This window comes from Thamnophis sirtalis, unplaced genomic scaffold (assembly GCF_051295495.1).
Source record: "Thamnophis sirtalis isolate CommonGarterSnake01/CBP01778 unplaced genomic scaffold, rThaSir2_p1.2 scaffold_2, whole genome shotgun sequence".
Classification (NCBI taxonomy): domain Eukaryota; kingdom Metazoa; phylum Chordata; class Lepidosauria; order Squamata; family Natricidae; genus Thamnophis; species Thamnophis sirtalis.
In genome coordinates, this window is record NW_028261382.1 from 107669117 (window position 1) to 107694038 (window position 24922).

The window sequence follows — 24922 nt, forward strand, 5'->3', positions numbered from 1 at the left end:
ATGGAAGGATTGAGACTCCTTGCAGACAGCTAGTCATTTGCATCCTTTTAGAGCAGGGGTGTCAAACTTAATTTCCCTGAGGGCCACATCAGGGCTGTTATTGACCTCGGGGGTGGGGGAGGTGTGGCTGACTGGGTGGGCATGGCCATCTTGATGCCACTAACCAAATTGCTGGCATGTTTCCTTTTTGCATTGGGTAGACAGGGCCGAAGCCACGCTGGGCAGACGTTGTCTCTTCGCGCTGGTAGACTGGAGCTGAAGCGACATGAGTGTTTATCATTTTATCTTGGGAAGTAGTTGTGCCTATTTTTTTCTTTTATGTATACTGAGAGCATATGTACCAAAGACAAATTCCTTGTGTCCAATCACACTTGGCCAATAAAGAATTCTATTCTATTCTATTCTATTCTGTTCTGTTCTATTCCTATTTCTACTCTATTCTAAAATGGGAAGCTCTTTTAAACTGTCATTCATGCCCGAGGCACAAAGTCATAGGGGCTTCCAAATCTGATAAAGAAATAAATACATTTTAACTGTGTTCTTTATGTATGACCGAATGAATGAATTCTAACCAGGCTCAAAACAGAACCACTAAATCAAAGTCACCACTAAGTGCCAGAAATATCACAGGCAGAATACTGACCCGCAAGTGATGAATTCATTTAATTGTCCTAAAACAAGCCAGTAGACAAAACAAAAACCCCATTTTGACCTGCACAAAAAATGGAAAAACGACAGTGTGGCTCAAAGGGTTGGATAGATTTCTCCAAACGGGTTCGTAATAAAGTTGATCTGAAAGCCAGAAGACGTTGGGACTTTCCAGATTTCAACGGAGACAAATCAGGGGGCTTTCAAATGGAACGGAGGCACCTCAGCTCCTGCTTCCATCCTCCTGTGTGCGGTTGTGTACGATGGGAATTGTGGGAGTTGAGTTCCCCGCATCTTCCAGCTGCCACAGTTGAGAAACGGTGACCTAAAGCAACAGCTCGCTTCCATCTTCAGGTTTATCCTATCTTTCCAATATACCAGAGGACCTTAAATGAAATTAATCGATACGCGCCACTAAGCGGGAGAAGATGCGCTGAAGCACCACGGGCTCCCAGGGAGCAAAGTTTCCCAGATCACTCTTTTCTATCTCTTCGCGTAAAAGTCTGCTACTTTACTTGACTTTTGCAAAGGTTCCAACGCGGAGTTTCCGGCATGGTTCACTCACATGGAGTAACTAGGATGCCCATAGTGAAACCTTTCGTCTTCTGCATGAATAGCACTTCAGGTTCAAAGCCGCCGGTCAGCCGGAAAGAGACCTGCCTAATCGTGTTAGATCAACAGCCGTGGAGATCCATATCAGGTTAAACCTTGGGCAAGTCTGGCTGGCTTGGTGTAACACTATGAATTATGAAATCCTCCTACCTTCCCCTGGCTGAGTAAAAGGTCTCCTCCTGCATCTATGCAGCAGCTCCTTAGCAAACGAAAGCTGCCTGTTTTTTTTATTTTTTATTTTAGTAAAGATGCTAAGACAAGAGATGGCAAATCTTTTTGGCACTGAGTGCCCAAACCAGAACACCTGTGCGGGCATGTGCATGTGTGCGCACTGGAGTGCCAGAAACCCGAACACCAGCTGGCCAGCATGCACACACGTCCTTTGGATGCTTTTCGGTCTGTTTTCAGGCCGTTTTTGTGCCATTTTTGGCCTAAATAACAGCCCCAAAACGCCCTGAAAAATTGCCTGATTTTTGGCTGTTTTTCTGGACCATTTTCAGGTCATTTTCAGGCTGTTTTTTGGGTCATTTTCAGGCCGTTTTTTGGGCAGTTTTCAAGCACTCCAGCACCCGCGAAGACCAGCTGGATGGCGGGCCAGAATCCAGAAGACCAGCTGGCGATGGCATGCGTGCCCACAGGGAGGGCTCTGTGTGCCACTTATGGCATGCGTGCCATAGGTTCGCCATCACAGTGTTAAGATGTTGCTACCTTCCCACCAAAGGTGGCACCTATTTTTCTACTCGCGTTTTCTTTACGTGCTTTCGAACTGCTAGGTTGGCAGAAGCTGGGACAAACGACGGAGCTCGGGATTCGAACCGTCGACCTTTCTGATCGACAAGCTCAGCAGCCACTGAGCCACCGCGTCCCTCTAGCCAAGGCAGACAAAATGGGGCACAACTCACTCAACAACTATCTCACTTAGCAAAAGAAATTTTGGGCTCAAGGGAGGTTTGTAAGTTGAGGAGCACCTGTGTTTTCTAGCATCTCGAGGCCAACTCCAAGGATGACGGATGAGGCAGCTTGGGTTTTTCTAATAAAAAGATCTTTCCAAGCCTTCCCTGTCGTTGGAGATTAGCAGGACAGTATCTAATCAAAAGCGACCCCCTGTTTCTTCGGCTGTGGCTTTTCTGCTTTACTCATTTGTGCATTTTTTCTTTTTTTTTGTGGTGAGGTAGCTTAACGTCAGCAAGAACATCCATCCTGATTTTCATCCTTTCTTCCAGTCTGGCACTTGCAGTCAGCTTTCATCCCCTACAGCTAATGGTGGCTTGGTTGTCTCCCAAGCAATTAAAACAAATATAAGCAGGATAATCTCCAGCTGCAGCATAATCTTAAAATGCCTTTTATCTCCGAGAATAGCATGTCCCAGCCCTCGCCATACAAAACACTCTCGGCCTCACAAAGAATAAGCCTTCGGATGATCCCTTTTTAAAGGACTAATTTTTCCTCGGCTTTTCTTCACCCCAAGCTGGGCGCCTCCGAACATATTTATTTTTATTGACTGATGTTTATTTTTATTTTTTTTAGGCCAGTCATCATCTTAATCCCTGGGTGTTGTACAAAAGGGAACGCTGGAAGAATTCTACACATCTTGAATTTATTTATTTATCCAATTTCTCTAGCCTCCCGTACTCAATCCAATTGATCGCAGAGTAATACCACAGCAATTAAAACCACAAAAAAAAGGGATTGTACGTTGTTTGAGAGACCACATTTGGCTAGAGCCAGGATGGCAAATTTGTGGCATGCAGAGCCCTCTCTACGGACACGCCAACTGTCACCCCAGCCCAGCTCTACCGCAAATGCGTGTGCACCTCCCGCCGCCCATCTGGTCTTCGGGTCTCTGCCGCCCATCGTGGTGAGTGGGGCGCATGCTTGGGGGTTGTTTGCATTGCATTTTGGGGCCTTACACAACGTTCCCGTGCCCTGTTTGGACTTCCAGGTTGGGGTAGGAGACTTTCCAGGCCCAAAAAGTGGCACAGGCGGGGTTGCACACGCATGCACGGGTGGTGGGGCGCACGGGGCGCGCATCTGCATTGCATCATGGATTGCGAGCATGCAGGCACTTTTGGCACACAATGACAAAAAGGTCAGCCATCACTGGGCTAGAGCAAGAAAATACAGCACTCTATAGCAATTTTTTTAAAAAAAATTATAGGCACTTCAATGCTTAAACTGTTTCTACCTTCTAAAATCTGCTGCCATTTTGCTGGATGGGGAATTCTGGGAGTTGAAGTTCAGCTTGAAAAAAACTGACTGTTACACACTCTTCTTTAGCTGTGGCATTTCTGAACATTTTCATTCCCTGACGAAGAATTAAATTGGTTTGCAGGAATTGGGTATGTCTAGTTAAATGAAAAGAAGGACTAGGGATGACATGATAGTTTTCCAATATTTGAGAGGGTGCCCCAAAGAATTGGGGAGTCAACCTATTCTCCAAACCATCTTAAAAGGAGGACAAGAAGCAATGGGTGAAAACTGATCAAGGAGAGAAGCAAGCTAGAACTAAGGAGAAATTTCCTGACAGTTAGAACAATTAATCAGTGGGACAACTTGCCTCCAGAAGTTGTGAATGCCCCAACCATGGGAGTTTTTAAGAAGAGATTGGACAACTATTTGCCTGGTTTCCTGCCTCAGCAGGAGGTTGGACTAGAAGACCTCAAAGGTCCCTTCCATCCTTACAAAGCAGAGTGAAGTTGACTTTACATCATCCTCAGTGTTGCTTCTGAAATACTGCAAGCACACAGGGGACACCAAGATTTAATCAGGGCTGTCTCCACAAATTCCTTCCTGTCCCTCAAAACCCAAAAAACAAATTAGCTAATTATTAGCGCACTGCCTTCTATCTCTTCAGCTGGGATGGGAAAGTGAGGGTTTTTCCACCTCCTTTTTTAAAAAAAGGAAACATCCTCAACTTAAGATCACAATTGAGCCCCAAATTTCTGTTGCTAATTAAAACAGCTGTGGTGACTTTTATCCCCATTTTACAACCATTCTTCCCTTCCCTTCTTATGTGACTCACTACAGTTGTTAAGTTAGGAACATGGCTGTTAAGTGAATCCCGCTCCCCCCATTGGACTTTGCTTGTCAGAAGGTCGCAAAAGGTGATCACGTGACCCCAGGATATTGCAACCGTCATAAATACACGCCAGTGGCCAAGCGTCCGGATTTTGATCACGTGAGCCTGGGGGAGCTGCAATCATTGTTAAGTGTGAAAAACGTAAGTCACTTTTTGGGTGCCATTGTTAACATACAATGGTCTCCAAATAAACAATTGTAAGTCAAACACTACCAGTATCTGAAGACGTGGTGGCTCAGTGGTTAAGACGATGAGCTTGTTGATCAGAAAGGTTGGCAGTTCGAATCCCGAGTGCCACGTAACGGAGCGAGCTCCCGTTAGTTGTCCCAGCTTCTGCCAACCTAACAGTTCCAAAGCATGTAAAAAATGCAAGTAGAAAAAGAGGGACCACCACTGGTGGGAAGGTAACAGCGTTCAGTGCGCCTTCGGCATTTAGTCATGCCGGCCACATGACCGTGGAGACGTCTTTGGACAGTGCTGGCTCTTCAGCTTTGAAAAAGAGAGGGGCAATGCCCGCTAGAGTCAGGAACGACTAGCACATATGTGCAAGGGGAACCTTTACCTTACCAGTATCTGAAATTTCCAGATGTTTCTTGCTTGGAACTTTTTAAACAGCAAATCTCCTTTCTGAGTTCACACTCCGCAAAGGTTTTAACGCAGAAGGCGCACAAAAGCCAAAGCTAATTAAAACTCCTTTTCCCGGGAAGCCGTTTCGACGGAGCGCGCACACAATTTCCACGTCTGAACCGAAAAACTTCCTGGGAACAAAGCTTGGCTGTTTTTGCACATAGAAACCTTGCAGTGCCAGAAGGGAATTAGATCTCAGGCACATTCCCCCGCCCTCCCCCCGCTTTGCTTTGTCAACTAGAGCAGGAAAAAAAAACTTGGAGCTCTTCCCCTGAGCCTTCTGTGAGATCAGGAAAACAACAGCCGATGCCTGCTTAAAAATTCAAACGTATTTGTAATTGATGCTGAAGAAGCCTTCCAGGTCTGACTCCATTCACAGGACATCATCTGCCATGTGGAACTGAGAAAAGTAAAATAAATAAATAAAGGTGCCTCTCGCTTTTAACACAACACGAGCTTTATTGGGAACAGGCCTGCTTTCAAAGGAGAGAAAGCAGATGCCTCATTAAAGCTCACTCTCACCTCCATTAGAGTTATTTTTCCTTGTGAAAGTCAAGCTACCCCATATATCCGAGCAGTAGATTTTAAGAGACGTCTTCACGTCTGTTCGCAAGCGAGAGACAGGGATGCATTTTAATGACCTCAACGTGATGGATATCCTTGAGACGGATATATTACAGCTCGAAGCAGCTTCACTTACATGGTGCAATGTTACAAATGGGAGGCTTTTTTTGGGGGGGGGGGGGGTTCAAGAATAATGAGTATACAGCTGCAGTTGGTTTTCAGTCCTTCAACGTAGCTCATTCTCCACCCCAGTGTTTCACATCAACTCCCAGAATTCCCCAGCCAGGATCCACCCAACTTAAAAGCTATCGAGGTTGAGAAACAATGCTACACACTGCTCCTTCTGTTCCTTGTGTGTCTAACCACACTTGGTCAAATAAACTAGAAGGAGACTCTCTACCCTTCCAGGTTGGCTGTCCAATCTCTTCTTAAAAACCAAAAACATCCACAACTTCTGAAGGCAAGCCATCCCACTGGTTAATTGTTTTCACTGTCAGATTTCTCTTTAGTTCTAGATTGCTTCTCTCCTTGATCAGTTTCCATCCATTGTTTCTCGTCTTGCCTTCTGGTGCTTTGGAAAATAGATTGACCCCCCCTCATCTTTGTAGAAGCCCCTCAAATATCAGAAAACTGCTATCATGTCTCCCCTAGTCCTTCCTTTCACTAGATATACCCAATTCCTGCAACCGTCCTTCTTATGCTTTATCCTCCAGTCCCCTAATTATCTTTGTGGCTCTTCTCTGCACTCTTTCCGGAGTCTCAACATCCTTTTATAATAGGCTGCCCAAAACTGGATGCGGTATTCTAGGTCTTATTTAAGGCTTTATAAAGCCTTATGTATAAATACTGTATATTATATAACAAATACCATATATGGCATGTAACCTCTTTCTCAGGTTTGTGAGTCAAAGAGATATTTCTGATAGCAACAGAAAGCAAAGTTGGATTAGGACATGTTGAGATCGTACTAAACTCAAATGTGCGATGTCCAAGTCCAGATCTTTGTGTGTGTGTGTGTGTGTGTGTGTGTGTGTGTGTGTGTGTGTGTGTGTGTGTGTATGGATGGATAGATAGATAGATAGATAGATACACGGAGGGAGGGAAGGGGAGGGAGAGAGAGGGGTGGAGGAAGGTGGCTGGAATGGAGACAAACTCTGCTCACTGCCAGGAGTTCGACTCAGCCTTCCATCCTTCCATCCGTGGGTAAAATGAGGACCCAGATTGTTGGGGGTGATATCCTGACTCTGTAAATTGTTTAGAGAGGGCTGTAAAGCATTGTGAAGCTGTATATGTCTAAATGCTATCTATCTATCTATCTATCTATCTATCTATCTATCTATCTATCTATCTATCTATCTATCTATCTATCTATCTACCTACCTACCTACCTACCTACCTACCCACCCACCCACCTATCATATCTACCTCTATCGTCTGTCCATCCATCCATCCATCCATCTATCATCTATTATCTATCTATCATCCATCATCATCCATCTATCCATCCATCCATCCCACATTATGTGTGTGTGCGTATATAGACACATACACATGTATGTATGTATATACACACAAACACAAACACACACACAAACACAGACACACACACAGATCTGGACTTGGACATCACACATTTGAGTTTAGGACGATCTCAACATGTCCTTATCCAACTTTGCCTTCTGTTGACAATCAGAAATATCTCTTTGACTCACAAATCTAAAAAGTTACACACTATGGCTCACATTTAATCCCTCAATCTTCTCCTTAGGAATAGCAAGAAAAAAAATGGAGTAGTATTCCATTTGTACAGGACTGAAGGCTGCGTTGAAAAATGGCAGCAAATAATAAGTTGTGAGATTTTTATTCCATTTCCTGCCGAGTTGGAAGGCTACCTCTAACTTGTAAATTTAGGAGACATCCCTAGAGAGGAAAAGGCTGCCTTTACCGGCAACAATAGCTTGGCATACGGGAGAGTGTTTAAAACATATTTATTTGGGCGTGACTGCCAATGTACTGCTGATTCACATAAAATTCAGAGGAACAGAAACCCAGCGGTGAGCAAGTCTGTTTGAGTACAGTTTCCGAAATCACAAGGCTACCGTTTCAAGATGCAATGCGGGACCTTCAGACTTGAATGATCCAATTACATCCACTCTAAAGATCCAAGAAGAATGCTGCCGCGTGCCTTTGCAACAATGCAGCATCATTTGTCCCGTGATTGATAACTGCAGAGCAGCGCAAGCACAGCTTGGGTGCTTTCAACCTCTGGAAAGAGGCGCTACGGCTTTCCCTGAGCAAAAAGAATTTCTTGGCAATTGGCTTTTTAGTTGTTGCCGTTTCCTTTCTTATTGGGCTCAGGAGTTCGATTCAGCCCTCCACTGTGGCTTGAGAACATCGTCAGAATTTGAGTGTTTCAGTCAAGGCACTCCTGCCACAAAAGTCATCACAAGGCACTCGATTTTGGGAGGAAGAGAGGGAGGTGAATGTAATAACAGTAAAAGAGAAATGGGTGGAAAAAACCCAAAATAGAATAGAATGCAGAATAGAATAGAATGCAGAATAGAATAGAATAGAATGCAGAATAGAATAGAATGCAGAATAGAATAGAATAGAATGCAGAATAGAGTAGAGTAGAGTAGAATAGAATAGAATTCTTTATTGGCCGTGTGATGGGACACACAAGGAATTTGTCTTTGGTGCATATGCTCTCAGTGTGCATAAAGAAAAATAAAATAAAATACATTCATAAAGAATCATAAGATACAACAATTGGTGATAGTTATAGGTTACTAATAAGCAATCATGTCATACTAGGAAACAAATAAAACAATATAAATTGAAAAGATACAAGCACCATAGTTATAATCATAAGTGGGAAGAGATAGATACTAGGAAGGATGAGAAGAATAGTAATACAGTCTTAGTGAAGAATTTGACAGTGTTGTGGGAATTAGTTGTTTAGAAGAGTGATGGCATTTAGCAGAGTGAGTGCATTGTTTAGCAGAGTGATGGCAAAAGAAGGACAAATGATGAAAATAATATGTAGAAAGCCTGGAGATTTGAACAATGACGTCATGCATTTTAAAAGCAATGGGCATTCTTTGTATGTAAAGTTCAAAAGTCTTAGTTTGGGTGCCTTTCTTTTAATTTTGGTTCACAGCCATACTGGATCTGTTCCCAAAACTCCACGAATTAACAGGCAGCTTCATTCAAAGGTGTAGTGGCAAACCTTATCAAAGGTATAGTGGCAAACCTAATCCATAATTACTAAGTGCGCTACTTGGGAACATAAAGCTTCCTTGCAGTATTGATGAGAAGAGAGTATCTGTAGCCCGGATGGATTTGATTTAAATCAAGCTGATTTAAATCATGACTTAAATCCTGATTTAAATCATTAGTAAATAAAAATCAACTCCATTTAAATCATAATGTTTAAAGAGCAACTGTCATCTCTGTCTCACAGTGGTTCCTCCTCTGACCAGCTGTTGACTCATCGACAGTCTCAATATTGCAGAATATACAGCCTCAAGCTACATAATTAGGCTCCATTTCATGCTGAATAAACTACCATATTTTTCAGAGTATAAGTATAAGATGCACCTTTTTTCCTCTAGAAAGAGGCTGAAAATCTGGGTGCGTCTTATACACTAAATACAGCATTTTTTGCCTCCCGAAGGCCCGCCCCTTCACCAAAATGGCCGTGCATAGCCTTATGGAAGCTTTCAGAGAGCTCCTGGGGGCTGGGCAGGGCAGAAATGAGCAAAAAAATGGTCTGTTCCCCCCCCCCCCCCAGCAGCACTCTATAAGCCTCCATAAGGCTATGCATGCATTTTTTTTGGCAAAAAACGGTCCGTTTTTGCAAAAAACAGCCCATTTTTTGCTTGTTTTGCCCCCCCCCGGAGTACTCTGCAAGCCCCCCAAGGCTATTAATGCCTTTAAAAAAAAAACTGGCCCGTTTTCATGAAAAACGGGCCGTTTTGGGAAGGTTTGCTGAGTGTAAAAACTTTTTTTTCCCTTTCAGAAATTGATGAGAATTACATTGGTCAAGTGGTGTGCCAGCAGAAACAAAGTTTTGGGTGCTACAGGTTGTCAGCTATTTCCTTCTCCAGCATATGGATAAATACATCTGGAAACATCTACCTACCTACTACCCTCTCTCTCTCCCCCCCTACCTAGCTACTGTATTTCTCTCTCTCTCTCTCTCCCTCTCTTATTTCTCTCTCTCTATCCCCCTACCTACCAACCTACCTACCTATCTACACACGCTCTCCATCCCTACCTACTCTCTCTCACTCTCTCTCCCTCCCTCTATCTACCTGCCTACTTTTTTTAAAAAAAAATTGCCTCTTCAAATTCTGGGTGCGTCTTATACTCAGGTGCATCTTATACTCTGAAAAATATGGTAAATTATTAGTGTATCTTAAATAGAAAACTAACTTTCTCCAAAAGCATTTTACTAAAATAAATTTGATTTAAAAAAAATCTGATTTAAGTTTAAAAAAAAATCGATTATCCACCTTATTTGTAGCTCCAAGTTGAACTGTGGGGTCCTTTGTGCTCTTTTATCTTGTTTTCTTGCAGACATTTCATTACCTAACCAGTTACCATCATCAGTGCTAGAAGGGAGTGGGCTTTGCTCTTTGTTTATATAGGAGTGACTTGTCCTGACAGTGTTGATGGACCAAAATGTTGTTGAATCACAAACACTCCACCTGCACTGATAGGGCAAGCTGCTTGCATATAAGCAGAAATCAACCCCATCCCTTCTAACACTGATGATGTTACCTAGCTGGGTAATGAAATGCCTGCAAGAAAACAACCAAGCTAATGAAACATCTCCAAAGCTCAGAGAGCATCAAGGACCCTTGAGGATCACGTTGTATTTTTCTCATTCTTTCTCTTCTCAACCTTATGCTGAAGGGGGTATCTCTTGGTAATTCCAAAGCTATAATGTTTGTTTAATATCTTATAAGAAGATGGATAAGAAATTGGGATAAAAGCGATCCTTCCTTTTACCCTGGGTGGGAAACCAATTTCCTTCTCTTTCTGGTCACAACTTCTGAGTTTTAGTAACCAACTTCATTCTCTGCCATGTTAACTCTCTGCAGCATCTGTCACTGCCATGAATGGCTGATCATAAGTATCTTGGTAGTAATCTGAGCGCTATTAAGCAGATGGTAGCGCTAAATCCAAATGATGTAGTACATCTCCCTGGTGGACTCTGTTTCTATACTCCGCCATTATTCCATAGTTCCTCTGTGATAAATCTTATGTATGCTGGAGAACATTAAATAGTGGGCTGATATCAGCAACAGAATTATCAGCAATCGTTTGCATTTGCCCCTATTCTTGACTCTGCAAAGACTAGTGTGGAAGACGGCAAAAAACCCACAAGGCTCGCAGCCCAGTGGCCTACTTTTGTGCACAACAAGTGTTTAAAAAAAAAACCAAACAGACTACAAATACTAGGATTGTTTACAAAATGCATTTAAAACACAATTTGTGGACTACGCCTGTTACAATTCCGGTTTTCCATTTGCTTCTCTGTCCAGAAGGACTTTACAATGGAATTGTTCTGGACCTGTCAAATTAACAAATTCTTAAGGCTTTGACACTACGATTAGTGGTGTGTAGTTCAAGAAGACTTATAATGGAGTTCCCCCACTGTTATCTCACATCATTTGCAGCGCAAAGATTAATATAGGGAGCTATATGCAAACAGTGCAAAGATCAACCAGCCAGTTAAATAATAAAAACTAAGCAAGTTACAAAGGGCAGCTTTTGAGAAATGATGGTTTAAAGCATCTTAGCTACCTTCACTAACAAATATTCAGCTGCTTTATGTCTTTAATTTGGGGGATCAACATATATAGTCTGAGTATTAAACAGGTTCTCCCAAAAGAACGAAGTTCAGAGTTGTACAGCCTTCAACATCTACACCACTATTTTTTGGAATCTAGTTACTGTATTTTTCGGAGTATAAGCCATTCTGAAGTATAAGATGCACCTAGCTTTTGGGGATGAAGCAAGATTTTTTTCTTAGCAATTTGCCTCCTTGCAGCAAACAGCAAGTTTCAGTTTCAGTACAGTCTGATTAGTACAAGCAGCTGATTGTCAGGCCTCCCAACAATCAGCTGTTTCAGGCTGCAGGAATTGCCATAGACTGTTGCTGCCTCTGCGCCCCTATTTTCGGCCTCCACATCTTGGTTTCAACCTCTCCGCGCCCTATTTTCTACCTGTTCCAGGCGGCAGGGATTGGAATGGGTAGAAGATGGGATGCGGAGGCCGAAAATGGGGCATGCGGTGGCAATAGGCAATCCGTGCAGCTTGAAACAGCTGATGGTCGGGCTGTTGTGCTAATCAGGCTGTGTCGAAGTTCACCAGGCTATTCGCTGTTTGCCGCAAGGAGGCAAATTGCTGGAAGAAAGAGGCCAAAGGGTGGGGACAGGCAGGTGGGTGGGACTACATTAGGTGTATAAGACGCATTCAAATTTTCACCCTTGTTCAGGGGTGTGTGTGTCTTATATTCTGAAAAATACAGTAATTGTGATTTTCTTTTTGTGCACTGACTTGTCACAATTAAAATTATGCAAATTGATGTTAGTTTCCTTTGAACACTACTGCCCACATCATATTTCTCTATAGTCAATAGAATTGAGTGAATTTCACAAGCACAAACCCCTGTGGATCTTATATCCCTGCAGTCAGTTGTCAAAAGTAATCCCTATAAATAAATAAATCCATCTATCCAGCCATCTCTCTACTCTGCTACAATATCTGTGAATTACAATGCATTGAATTCACTTCAGAAGAACAACATGAATGGTTAGGCAGTAGCTGCTGAAATTTGCTTCCAGTTTGTAAGATAATCCCTTAAATCATTTTAAGTCTTCACGATTACATTTTAGCTCAGCATTTTAAAGAAATTCCTTCAATGGTATTTAAAAGCTTAGCACACCTGAAATACTGTTCTACTGCTTCAGTGCACAGGCATATAGGACCTATTTACTCCCTGGCACAAACCGCATGCAAAGATGGCAATGAATAAATAAAAAATATTTAATTGGCGAAGGCATTTTGAGAGAGTACCACACTATTTTTGTTATTTGTAAAAGTACTTCTATGCCATTTCTCACTAGAGAAAAACCCCGAAGTCCTTTTCAATAGCCATAAAATTATCCCAAAATAAAACCAAGGGAAGTAGAAGGAAAATGAGGTGAACGTTAAATAAAAACAAGGGCATTTTTTTTTAAAAAAAATTAGAAATAAGAATGCTAATCATCAGAGGAGAAATGATAGGCGGGGTTATAATTAACCCTGCCCTTGAAGAGCATCCGGCGACTTCAGCTAGTACAGAACGCGGCCGCGCGAGTGATTGTGGGTGCACCTCGGTTCACCCGCATAACACCTATCCTCCGCGAGCTGCGCTGGCTACCTGTTGATCTCCGGATGCGCTTCAAGGTGCTATTAGTCACCCATAAAGCCCTACATGGCAGTGGATCTGGATACTTGAGAGACCGCCTTCTGCCAATTACATCCCTGCGACCAATAAGATCACATAGATTAGGCCTCCTCCGCATTCCATCGGCCAGCCAATGTCGGCTGGCAACTACAAGGAGGAGGGCCTTCTCAGTAGTAGCCCCGACCCTTTGGAACGAGCTCCCCGTAGAGATTCGCACCCTCTCCACCGTCCAGGCCTTCCGCACAGCCCTTAAGAACTGGCTCGCCCGTCAGGCCTGGGGACAAGGATAGTTACCCCTCCCGAATGATGAATGTATGTTGTTTACTATTTTATTATATGTCTCTATCTTAACGTCTGTATTCCCCTTCCCCGATTTTATGTGAGCCGCCCTGAGTCCCCTCAGGGAAAAGGGCGGCCTACAAATATTAATAAAATCTCTAAAAAAATCTCTAAAAGACATCCGTGGTCTGAGTTAGCACCACACAGAGGTGAGGTCAACCGTGAATATCAACGTTATTGCAAGAAAACTCGTATCGCTAGGAGATGACAGAAAAAGAGAGCACAATCTCTCCTAAGACCACAGGCACCGCAGGCCAACATAACTGGACTTTCCGAGGGCACAAAATCATCCTACCCAGATACCTACGCGCAATTTTACTCCAACATGAACACGTTCTTCATTTCTACAATTTTAAGCGTTGACATGATGAAAAGGGAAAGGATTGCCCTCCGGTTAGGCAGGGTGTCCTGAACTCTCCCCCAAATGCTTTGGAGCAGGGGTGTCAAACTCGATTTCATTGAGGGCTGCATCAGGGTTGTGTTTGACCTCGGGAGGGCAAGGGGGTGCGTGGCCAGCTCGATGTCACTCGTGTGAGGGGCGCCAGTGGTGGCCCAAACACTTTGCCAGTGAAAGTGGGCTTCCGAATTCCGTTTTCGGCTGCGATGGCCTCGTGCAACGCTCTGCCAGAGAAAATGGAGCCCGTGTCCCTGCCGAGCTCTGTTTTTGCTGGCAGAGGCACCATGGGGTGCTCCTTTGCTCTTTCGAGGTGGTCCTGCGGGCCAGATCTAAGCATCCCGCGGGCCGGATCTGGCCTCCGGTCCTTGAGTTTGACACCCCTGCTTTGTTCTTTCGACCCCAACAACCCCATTAGCTCTCTGACATCTTCAACGGACAAAACGATCCTTCAACCCAGTCACCTACACAGCTGAAACGTCTAACCCTGTTAAAAGGGTGATTCCAGCTAAGGAACAACGTGAGATGCGTTATTTTCCTTACCTTTGTGCCGAAGTGCTATAGCTGTTATCATAGGAATCGTAGCTCTGTTCATCATACGAAGTGCCGTATCCATCATCATATTCCTGTAAAGAAACGCCCACATAAAGGCAGCATTACAATTCAAGAGTTATATCAGAACATCACTTTTGTCTGTCTGAAAAAAAAAATCTTTCCTGGAAACCTAAATTCACAGAGAGATGCTGGCAAGACTGATTAAGTACTCAGTAAAAGTTCAGTGGTCTCAAAAGAAGGAAAATGGAATGGCTGGTCCCGTGGCAAGCAAAATCTGAGTAGCATGTGATTGGGAGGATATGGGAAGCTACTAATCAAGAGAATTACTTCATCTTTAGTTAAAGGTTCCCCTCACACATAGCGCTAGTCTTTCCGGACTCTAGAGGGCAGTTTCATCACCATTTCAAAGCCGAAGAGCCAGCGCTTTCCGAAAACATCTCCGTGATCATGTGGCCGGTATGACTAAACGCCGAAGGCACATAGAACACTGTTACCTTCCCACCAAAGGTGGTCCCTATTTTTCTACTTGCATTTTTTACATGCTTTCGAACTGCTAGGTTGGCAGAAGCTGGGACAAGTAACGGGAGCTCACTCCATTATGCAGCGCTAGGGATTCGAACTGCCAAACTGCTGACCTTTCTGATTGACAAGTTCAGCATCTTAGCCACTGAGCCAGCGCGTCCCACTTCATGTTTACTTATGGTCAAATTAACTGCATTGGACAAGGGAAAATAAATAAGAAGGGGAGGGAGGGAATTAAGCTAAACAGATGTCTATGGAGATTCTCAGACATCCAGGTCATGGCTGCGCCAAAAGTGCTTTTTCAAGAGGCAACTGGACTTTCTGGTTTGTTCTTGAAGATGTTTTGCTTCTCATCCAAGAAGCATCTTCGGTTCTGAACTGAAGAAGCTTCTTCAATGAGAAATAAAACGCTTAAGGAAAAACCAAGAATCCAGTTGCCTTTTGAAAAAGCACCGATGGGAGAAGTAAAACAGATGCTAAAATAAATATACTACCTAGTTTGAAAATGTTTATTATGAATATACTATATGTGACATATATCAAACTACTTACTGAACCAATTTCCCCAGTATCCCAAGAAGCAATGACTAGAGACAGAATTTGGTATTTTCTTTAGAAATTCGGAGAGTAATATGCAGAGAACATTATTTTCAATCAATCGCCCCAGAATTAGATAAAAAGAATAAAGAAATAGCATGTGTGACCGTCTTAATTTTCCCATATTAATTTTCCCAATTAATATGAAGGGCATAAACACTACGGCACAGGAACCTTATCAAATGATCCTTCCATTAATATTAACATGAAGGGAGAGAATTTAACCTGATCTTAGGTAAGAATCTCCCTACGTTTGCTAGGTTATTGGCTGGAATAAATGGCTTTCCAACAGTGGTGGGATTCAGCCAGTTCGCACCTATTCGGGAGAACCGGTTGTTAACTTTCTAAGCAGTTCGGAGAACCAGTTGTTGGAAGAAAACTCCTTTTGTTTTTTTCCACTTTGCAGGGCTAATCCTGTAAGGAAGGCAGGAAGGAAACTTTCTGGTGTTATTTCTAGCCTCATCTTTATTGCCCTGCTTACAGAAGATGCCTTTCTGGTTAACCCTTATTACATTGTCACAGCTAAGGCGAAGCGCCCATCGACTTGAGGAACGTTGAGTTGGCCATGCCCACACAGTCACATGACCACCAAACCCCCATCTACCCAGCTGGTCATTAGGGCAGAGAACCGGTTGTTAAATTATGTGAATCCCACCACTGTTTTCCAAGCAACGTATGAGGTGCAAACTGTACTCAAATCTTTCTAAAGATTAGCAACAAGGATCCACTGCTTCACCAGGGCTCTCTCATGAGACAAGAAGGATCAACGCTTGGGCCGAGACACCACAGGATTTTACATCCAAATCAATTCCTTTCCTTCAAGACAATAGAAAGTTATTCTGAATGAGCAAAGAAACAAAGGCGTCACCAATCAAGATCAATGTTAGCCAGCACTTTGAATGGCAAAATAGTACCCAAGCTATTAAAGAAAGTACCGTATTTTTCAGACTATAAGTCACACCAGAGTATAAGACACACCAAGATTTTGAAGAGGTAATTAAAAAAAAAAAAGGTTTTGCCCTCCCCAGCCCCCAGGAGCACTCTACAGGCCTCCCAAACCCTCTGCCTCCTTTTTTTGTGAAATACAGGCCCATTTTTCTCCCATTTTTGTCCTCCCCAGCCCTGAGGATCACTTTGTAGGCCTTCCAAACCCTCTGCACGTCCATTTTTGCGAAGAACGGGATGCGCAGGGCTGGGTTTCCGGAGGCAGAAAATGTTGTATTCAGTGTATAAGACGCATGCAGATTTTCACCCTTTTTTAGGGGAAAAAGGTGCATCTTATACTCCAAAAAATATGGCAATCCAAATACCAAACCAAGTTAAGGCTCGGAGATTCACCAAGACACTCTAAACATGCTCTAAAAAAAATTAAACTGGACTTCTTCTAGAAAGACCAATCTGTGACTTATGTAAGGCACAAACGGCTTCTGTTGTGACTCATTTAGTGGTGGAGATGTAATCACAAGCCCAACTACGAGTGTTAGCAAATCCACTGGCCTACACAGCAACCCCTTCTCCACACAGGTAAGAATCAAAATCTTGGATGTTCAGTTTGTGCCCTGCAGAAGCCATTAAAGCTTCAGCAATGCCTGCAGCTGGCCAGTCTCTTGGTAACCAGGATTGTTTTTGTTGTATCATAGTTGAGGGCCAGCCTTCCCTCTCTGCAATCCCAGGCAAGACCTTAGAGCCTCTGCCTTACATTCGTGTGCTCAAAAGGACTGCGTAAAGAAGATTGAGACCCGGCTGTTGGACGACTCTGGAAAATTCGAGTTTTGCTGAAATGATGGAAGGAATACGGAAATGAAAAGAAGGGGATGCATCTTTGCAGGGGAGAAGAATGGAAAACAAATTGCATTGAATCCGCCTTGAGCATTTTGATGTAACAGAATTAACAGAATAGTGAAAGGGACCTTGGAGGTCTTCTATTCCAATCCGCTACACACGCAGGAGGTCCTATGCCAGTGATGGTGAACCTTTTTCTTATGGTGTGTCACTATTGCGCACTCACCAATTCAATCCTCCACACCCACCTGCGTATGCACACACAACCCCCGCCTGCATGACCCCTCCCCAGGCTCTGGAGGCTTTCCTGAATCCTGGGGAGGGTGAAAACAACATCCTCCAGCCCTCCAGAAGCCAAGAACGGATCGTTCCAGAACTTCCGATTGGCCCGTTGGGCCTGTTTTTCGCCCTGCCCAGCCTCCGGAGGCTTTCCTGAAGAATCCTGGGGAGGGCAAAAACTGTTTGAAGATGGTGATTTAAGTAGGAAGCTCCAAGTTTTGCCCAAAGCTTATTGAGGGATGGTGCTCCCCTTAAATCTATGACTAGGGCTAAGAGACAGCATTCTTTAAAGGTAGTTGGAACACTTTTCTACCAGGTGTTGCAAGTGCTTGTCAAGTGTTGGCTGATACCTCCTGAATCCAGCTTGCGGCTCTGCCAAACAGCCTCCCGAGATAACCAGTTGACTAATCTCCCAAACAGATGCCTGGTTTCCACGTCGCTAATTGGATTTAAAGGAGTAATTGGGAAGAGGATTGCTGGCTTTCTCCTTTTCCCTTTCTAATAAATTGGCATTCGAATTGATCCCATGCAGCGCTTGGAAATCGATCTGGAATTACCAGTGTAAACCAAACTCCTTAGGCCCAGGAACCTGCATTCTAGCTCCACCTCTGTTCCGATTCATATCATCCCCAACGTGGTTCCACCACAAAACCGCGGAGGACAAAATCACGCTCGACGAAAGCGCGCATTTGACGTCATCACAGTGCGACGAAAACATCGCGCTGTGATCGAAAAATGTAAAAATAAAGCGAAAACCTTACCCTAACCCCCCCCAAACCTAACCCTAACCCTAACCCTAAATCTAACCCTAAACCTAACCGTTAACGTAACGCTAAACCTAACGCTAAACGTAACCCTAACGCTCTAAAACTAACCCTAACCCTTAACCTAACCCTAACCCTAACCCTAACCCTAACCCTTACCTTTATGTGAATCGGCTTGCTTTAATTGTAATTTTATTTCAATTTTTTGATTTTTTTTCATTGCGCTGTGATGACGTCACATGCGCGCTTTCGTCGAGCACAATTTTGTCCTCCGCGGTTTTGACGGGTCACGCCCCAAAGTCACGTGATTAAAATTTGGACGCTTAGCAACAGGCTCACATTTACAACTGGTTGCAGCGACCTGCGGTCCCAATTCAACAACCTTCTTTCACAAAATTTGCAGGGCCCTTATTGGATTTATTTAAGCTAATTTCCTGTTTCCCTGTAAATAAGACCTCCCCGAATAAGCCCCATCGAGCTTTTGAGCGCATGTGCTAAAATAAGCCCTCCCCCGAAAATATTGCAACACAGCAGCAGCCATGAGGTGACCACGCTCGCCGCCTCCTGCACCTCAAAAATAAGACCTCCCCGAAAATAAGGCCAAGCGCTTATTTCGGGGGTTTAAAAGAAAATAAGACTGTCTTATTTTTGGGGAAACCCAATTTGTACTTGCTAATTTGATAAATTTCTGGTGAAATCTTCCAAGGAAACAATGCAAGATAAATCTGTTACTTTTTTATTAAAGATTTTACAGTCTGCTCAAAAATAATAGTGTTAGACTTGTAAATTCATATACCTGCCTCTATGTTAAGCTTCCTCCTGCTCACAGAAACCCACAGCCAACAAAGATATTAAAATTCAGGGGGAACACTTAATATTTATTTTCTGCGGATTTAATTTATTTTTTTCTGCTAAGAATTCAGACAGGGATTGTGCCCAAGGTCACCCAAATATTTCCCTTAGAATCCCAGCACTTCGAACAACTTCATGATTGTTTTTTTGACACGAGCCATCCTTTAAATATAAAAGTATCTCACTGAGTTAATTTTGCTCATTTCAGATGTGAGGAGAAACATGGAACTAATATTTAGGAAAACATGATACAAGCATTACCCTTTGCAGATTCAGCCGGATCGCTCAATGTATGATGCTCAATTATCTCCAGACTTGGAACATTTCACCTACCAACTTTTCATCGTTTTTAAAAAAGGCTTTCTTGAGGTTGCCTTCGTTTCATAAATCTAACGTTAGGACCATTTTCCTTGGTTATCTAAGACATTCTTCATCTGGCTAGCAGTACAATGGGGTATAGCTCTAAACGTTTTAATTCTTGCAATCTGTTTTCCAACAGATGCTGCTGTCAACAAGTCAAAGTGTGCCACGAGACCACTTTGCAAAAACGGATCTAATGAGAAACAGTTGGTTTGAAGGTTATTAACTAACAAACCGCCTGCATTTTATTCATTGATCGGTTTGATGTAGTTAATCATCCAGATCGGAGCTATGATCTGGGTGGCGTTTCTTGAAAGCCCCCACTGCAGGCTGCATTTCAAAAAGTTTAATCGGGAATTAAGGAAACGGTTTTGTGATCAGAAAGGTTGGCCGTCCCCTGCAAAAGGAAGACAAGAGTAGTGACAGACAGGGCTGGGATTCAGCCGGTTCAGACCCGTTCAGGTGAACTGGATGCTAATTTTACATCTGGTTCCCTGAAGGAGTAGTTGCAAGATTTTGATTTGATTTGATTATTTGCATTTCTATGCTGCCCTATTCCCAGAGGGACTCAGGGCGGCTCACAAACCAAAATAGGGGGGGGGGGAATACAAACAGGGGAAAAAAACAATGGACAACTACTACAAACAATTTAAAAACACTCAACAACCACACAATTCGAGCGGGGACGGGAATTTGTCAGCCCCAGGCCTGTCGGAACAACCAGGTTTTAAGGGCTTTGCGGAAAGTCTGAAGGGTGGTGAGGGTCTGAATCTCCACATGGAGCTCGTTCCAGAGGGCCGGAGCAGCCACAGAGAAGGCCCTCCTCCGGGTGGTAGCCAATCGGCATTGGCCAGTAGATGGAATTCGGAGGAGGCCTAATCTGTGGGATCTAATAGGTCTGTTGGAGGTAATTGGCAGCAGGCGGTCTCTCAAGGACTGGCTGGCCATGCCCACTCTGTTCTGTCCCCTCCTGGGAGTCTCCATTTAGCCTGTTTTGGATGCCAAGTAAGTGCAAGGCTTGCACAGAAGCTCTGGGAGGGCGAAAAACAGGCCTCCCAGAAGTTCCAGAAGTCTGGAAACGGGGTTGTTTCCAGCCCCTGGAGAGGCCATTTTCGCCTTCCCAGAGGCTCAAGAAAACTCCACCCCCCATGGTGCAGGAGCCTGAGTAGGCCACACCCTCAATGGCCATGCCCACCCAGCAACCGGACAGAGAACCAGTTGCTTAAATGTTTGAATCTCACCCCTGAGTGACAGCCAACTTTGGGAAGTTCCTGCATAAACTGGTAGTATCATGAGGGGCTGTATTCTGAGAGTAGGTTACACTCTGCACTGAGTTTCTGCGACACCATCGTCAGGATACCGATAAGTCCTTTACTTACAACGATTTGTTTAGCAGTTGTTCACTGACAAAAAAATAATGGTGATTGTCATCGCATCTCCGTGGTGACATGATCAAAATTTGGGCCCTTGGCAATTGCCACGCATTTACACGGACCACGGTCATGTGACACCCATTTGCAACTTTTCCAGTTGGCTTCTGGCAAGCCAAGTCAATGGAAAATGTCGGATTTGCTTAATAACTGGGTCAGGCACACCATTGTGTCCTGCCTTTCTGTTGGAGATGGGGAGGAGGGGGAGAAGGCTTGCTGGCACTTTTCACACACTTTCGTTTTTGCTGCAACTGAATTAGGAATTTGGGAGGGGGGATTGTCTTAGGAGATGAAGCAGACTCCCTCCCAGCCGGTTCTAGCCCGTTTTCAAGGCCTACGTGCCCTGAACTGTGAACTGTTCTGTGCCTAGCACCTCAGCGTTCTCGAAACAACCTTCTGGCATCACATTGGCTACATTGGTGGACTGGTCAGGGGGCGGGGGGTTGGGTTTGGGGGAAACAGAAGAATTGCTTTGTGCTTCGCACGGGACTTTTCAGATTCTGACTTGCTCTACTGCAACCACTTTCTCTCAGCAAACGTTCTTTCGATTCAACTTAATGGATTCAAGAAGTTTAGCTTTCCTGAGGGATTAGCTGGGGCTAGTCGCGGGAAAATTGGGCCAGACAATCAGCTTGTTGAGCAATGAAAATTCTGGTCCCCGTTGTGGACCTAAGCCCAGAATACCTGTGCAACAGTATCACCCAACTCCATTAACTGAAAAAGCACCTCAGACAATGATTAACACGTTCTGGGGCAGCCACGCAAAAGGATTCCCTGAATGCAGAGAGTTGCAACTGGTTCTATCCAGCCCAAATGGAGCTCCCTCGCTTCCTATGGTTCACACGGAAACTGTCCAAGAGAAGTTGCTAATTTTCTCCTCCACCATATTATCTTGTTCCAAGCAGGAGGAGGTGGGGATCAAGTGTCACCTGCTTCCCAATTAACGGCAAAACGTGCCCTACCTTGAAAGGTTGCAAAGAAAGTATTACAGCATTATGGGGCTCGGAACTCTGCCTGACCATCAGATTATAGGTCACCCTTGACTTACGACCAGAATTTCCATTGCTAAACAAGACGTTGGCTAAGTGGGTTTTTGCCGCATCCGACGCCCTTTCTTGCCACAGTTGTTACGTGAATCACCGCAGTTGTAAAGCCACTAACACAATTGTGAGGTGATTTTGCTTACCAGAAGGTCTCAAAAAGGTTATGGTCACCTAAGCTCAGCACACTCCAAAGACATGCCAGTTGCCAAGTATCTCAATTTCGGTCACGTAACCGTGGGGATGCCGGAATGGTTTTTGAAGTGTGAAAACTGGTCATAGGTCACGTTTTCAGAGTGCTTTTGTTGTTAAACTTTGAACCATCATTTAAATACGTGGTGGTTAAGCCCATATATCAAGGCAGGCATGTAAAGGTCAGCCAGTTTCCGTAATAACTCGGGCACACGTCCATTACTTTGAGAGGACAGTACTCACATATTCCCCGTAGGTATCTTGTGCCGGGAGTGGCGGGAGAGGTCGGTAACCTGCCGATGGCGGAACGCCTCTTGCTCTGGGAGTGATAAGGCTACGACCGCGACTGACGGGACCTCTGCTGGAGGGGACTCCCCGGGGCGCTGGTGCCCCTCTTGGAATGCTGGAGGGTGGGGGCAGCACGGCCCCACGTGCCCTAGGGGAAAGGAAAGAGGGAAGAGACATGAAAAGTGCACCTTCTGAGTTTTAGAACCTCCCACAAACTCTTCCAAGTTGGACACAAAGATCAGTGAGGAATTATTTATGATTCATTCCACCTAGCCCCATTTTTAATCCCCAGTGAGAACAATTAACCAGTGGCTTGCTTTAAGAGGTTGTGGGTGCTTCATCACTTGAGGGTTTTATGGTAGTGGATCTGGGTACTTGAGAGACCGCCTACTGCCAATTACCTCCGTGCGGCCAATTAGATCACATAGATTAGGCCTCCTCCGAGTTCCATCTGCCGGTCAGTGTCGACTGGCAACTACGCGGAGGAGAGCCTTCTCGGTAGCAGCTCCGACCCTTTGGAACGATCTCCCTGTGGAGATTCGTACCCTCACCACCCTCCAGACCTTCCGCACAGCCCTTAAAATCTGGCTATCCCGTCAGGCCTGGGGCTAAAGATTGTAACCCACCCGAATGGTATGAATGTTGCACTTTTTAATTATGTATTGTTCCTATGTGTTAAATGTTTGTTTCCCCCCTCCCTCGAATTGTAAGCCGCCCTGAGTCCCCCCAGGGAAAAGGGCGGCATATAAATAAACTTTTATAACTCATAACTCATTTTAAAAAAGAGACTGGAGAGCCACTTCTTCAAAATTGTATAGGGCCAGGATGGCGAACCTATGGCATGCGTAGCCATTTGTCAGCTGGCCAGCGGGCATGTGCGCACTGGCCAGCTGAGTTCAGCCTTTTTTTAAAGCCATTTTTCACCCTCCCCAAGCGCCAGAGGCTTTATAGGAGCTTGGGGAGGACGAAAACAGCCACCCTACCCCCGGAGGCTTCAGGAGCTTCCCTGAAGCCTCCGGAGCACGAAAACCCAGCCCTATGGGCAAACCGGAAGTTTGGGAATGGACTTCTGGTTTGCTCGTAGGGCTGGTTTAAGCCCACCGGAGCTTGCCTGAAGGCTCTGGAGGACGAAAAACGACCCTACGAGCAAACCGAAAGTCACTTCTTCCGGCCTGTCTTCTATTGTTGTGGCCCACCAGCACCCAGCGCAGTTGGCAGCAGATTCAGACAGTGAGAAGATTGGAGAGGAACATGGGCCAGTCCTGGAGTCTGGGGAAGGCTCTGATGAGGGCTCTGTGTTGGAGGCTATCAGCTATCTTCAGAGTCAGTGAGGCAAAGAGCAGCTGGAGCCTGTTCTGAGTATGCGCATGTGCAGAGTTGCTAGAAGAAGGGAACAGCTAAAAAACAGGGGTTGACTTGGGAGGAAGGCCACAGGTGGATGAATGGCCCCTCCCAGAGGAAATAAAAGAGGAGCGAAAGGGGAGTGGAGCTTGCAGGAGACAATTAATTCGCTTCATTGGTTTGTGACTCTCCGATATTCCTGGGCTAGTTTTGCATATATCAGCCTGTCAGCTCTCCAAGCCAGATAATGTCTGTGACTATAAATCCTCCCTTGAAAGACTTTGCTGGATGTGAATGAGCAGAATTCACAGTCAATTAATAAAAGGGGTTTTTGTTGGGACCAAGCATTTGTTTCATGCTCTTGGGAAGCCGTGCTCAGAACACACTGTTCTACAATACTATTTCAGACCAATGGTTCTCCAGTCTCTTTGTGAAAGCCTCCAGTGATGGGGCACCTACTTCTGAAAACTTCCAAGTTGTGGTCAAAAGCAAATCTGATGTAATAGTTTCGGAAAGGAAAAAATAGATCAGTAACTTGGAGACTGGTAATGATCTTCTCAAACGCTCATTAAGAGGAACATGCATTCCCCCCCCCACGGATGGTGATATAAGCTTCCAATTTTAGATTGATTACAAGTCCTTCCGGCTGTATTTTGTCACATATATTTCATTTGTGGTGGGCTTCTCCCCAAACCTGGCTTGAGGTGAGAGATGATGCAAACTGCCATATGAAATGCTTTAATAAAGGTAAGACCTGGCCTCGTGCACTTAACAGACATGCATGATGAAATGCATTAGAGAAAGATGCAATCTACTGGGTCAGAGAGTTGCCTGCAACTCAATGGTGAAAAGAGTAAGGTTCTACATTTAGGCAAGTAAAACGAAATGCACAGGTACAGTATAGGTGGTACCTTGCTCAACAATAGTAACTGTGAAAGGGATCTTGGAGTCCTAGTGGACAACCATTTAAATAGGAGCCAGCCGTGTGCAGCAGCTGCCAAAAAAGCCAACACAGTTCTAGGCTGCATAAACAGAGGGATAGAATCAAGATCACGTGAAGTGTTAATACCACTTTATAATGCCTTGGTAAGGCCACACTTGGAATACTAGATTCAGTTTTGGTCACCACGATGTATAAAAGATGTGGAGACTCTAGAAAGAGGGCAGAGAAGAGCAACAAAGATGATTAGGGGAC

The 24922-nt window shown here is 44.4% G+C and overlaps 1 protein-coding gene across 5 annotated transcripts in view; it reads right to left on the reverse strand.

Annotated features, from left to right (window-relative positions):
- The window catches only part of KHDRBS3 (KH RNA binding domain containing, signal transduction associated 3), a 131543-nt gene that overhangs the window by 17303 nt on the left and 89318 nt on the right, over window positions 1–24922 (reverse strand). For all 5 annotated transcript variants that reach the window (XR_015695589.1, XR_015695591.1, XR_015695592.1 and 2 more), the window contains exons 6-7: window positions 22342–22534; window positions 14269–14351 (exon numbers count right to left, since the gene is read on the reverse strand). Coding sequence is in view for 1 of the 5 variants with exons in the window: in XM_087706659.1 (XP_087562785.1) it covers window positions 14269–14351; window positions 22342–22534 (276 nt within the window). In the remaining 4 variants the exon portion in view is untranslated. The remainder of the gene's footprint in view (window positions 1–14268; window positions 14352–22341; window positions 22535–24922) is intronic.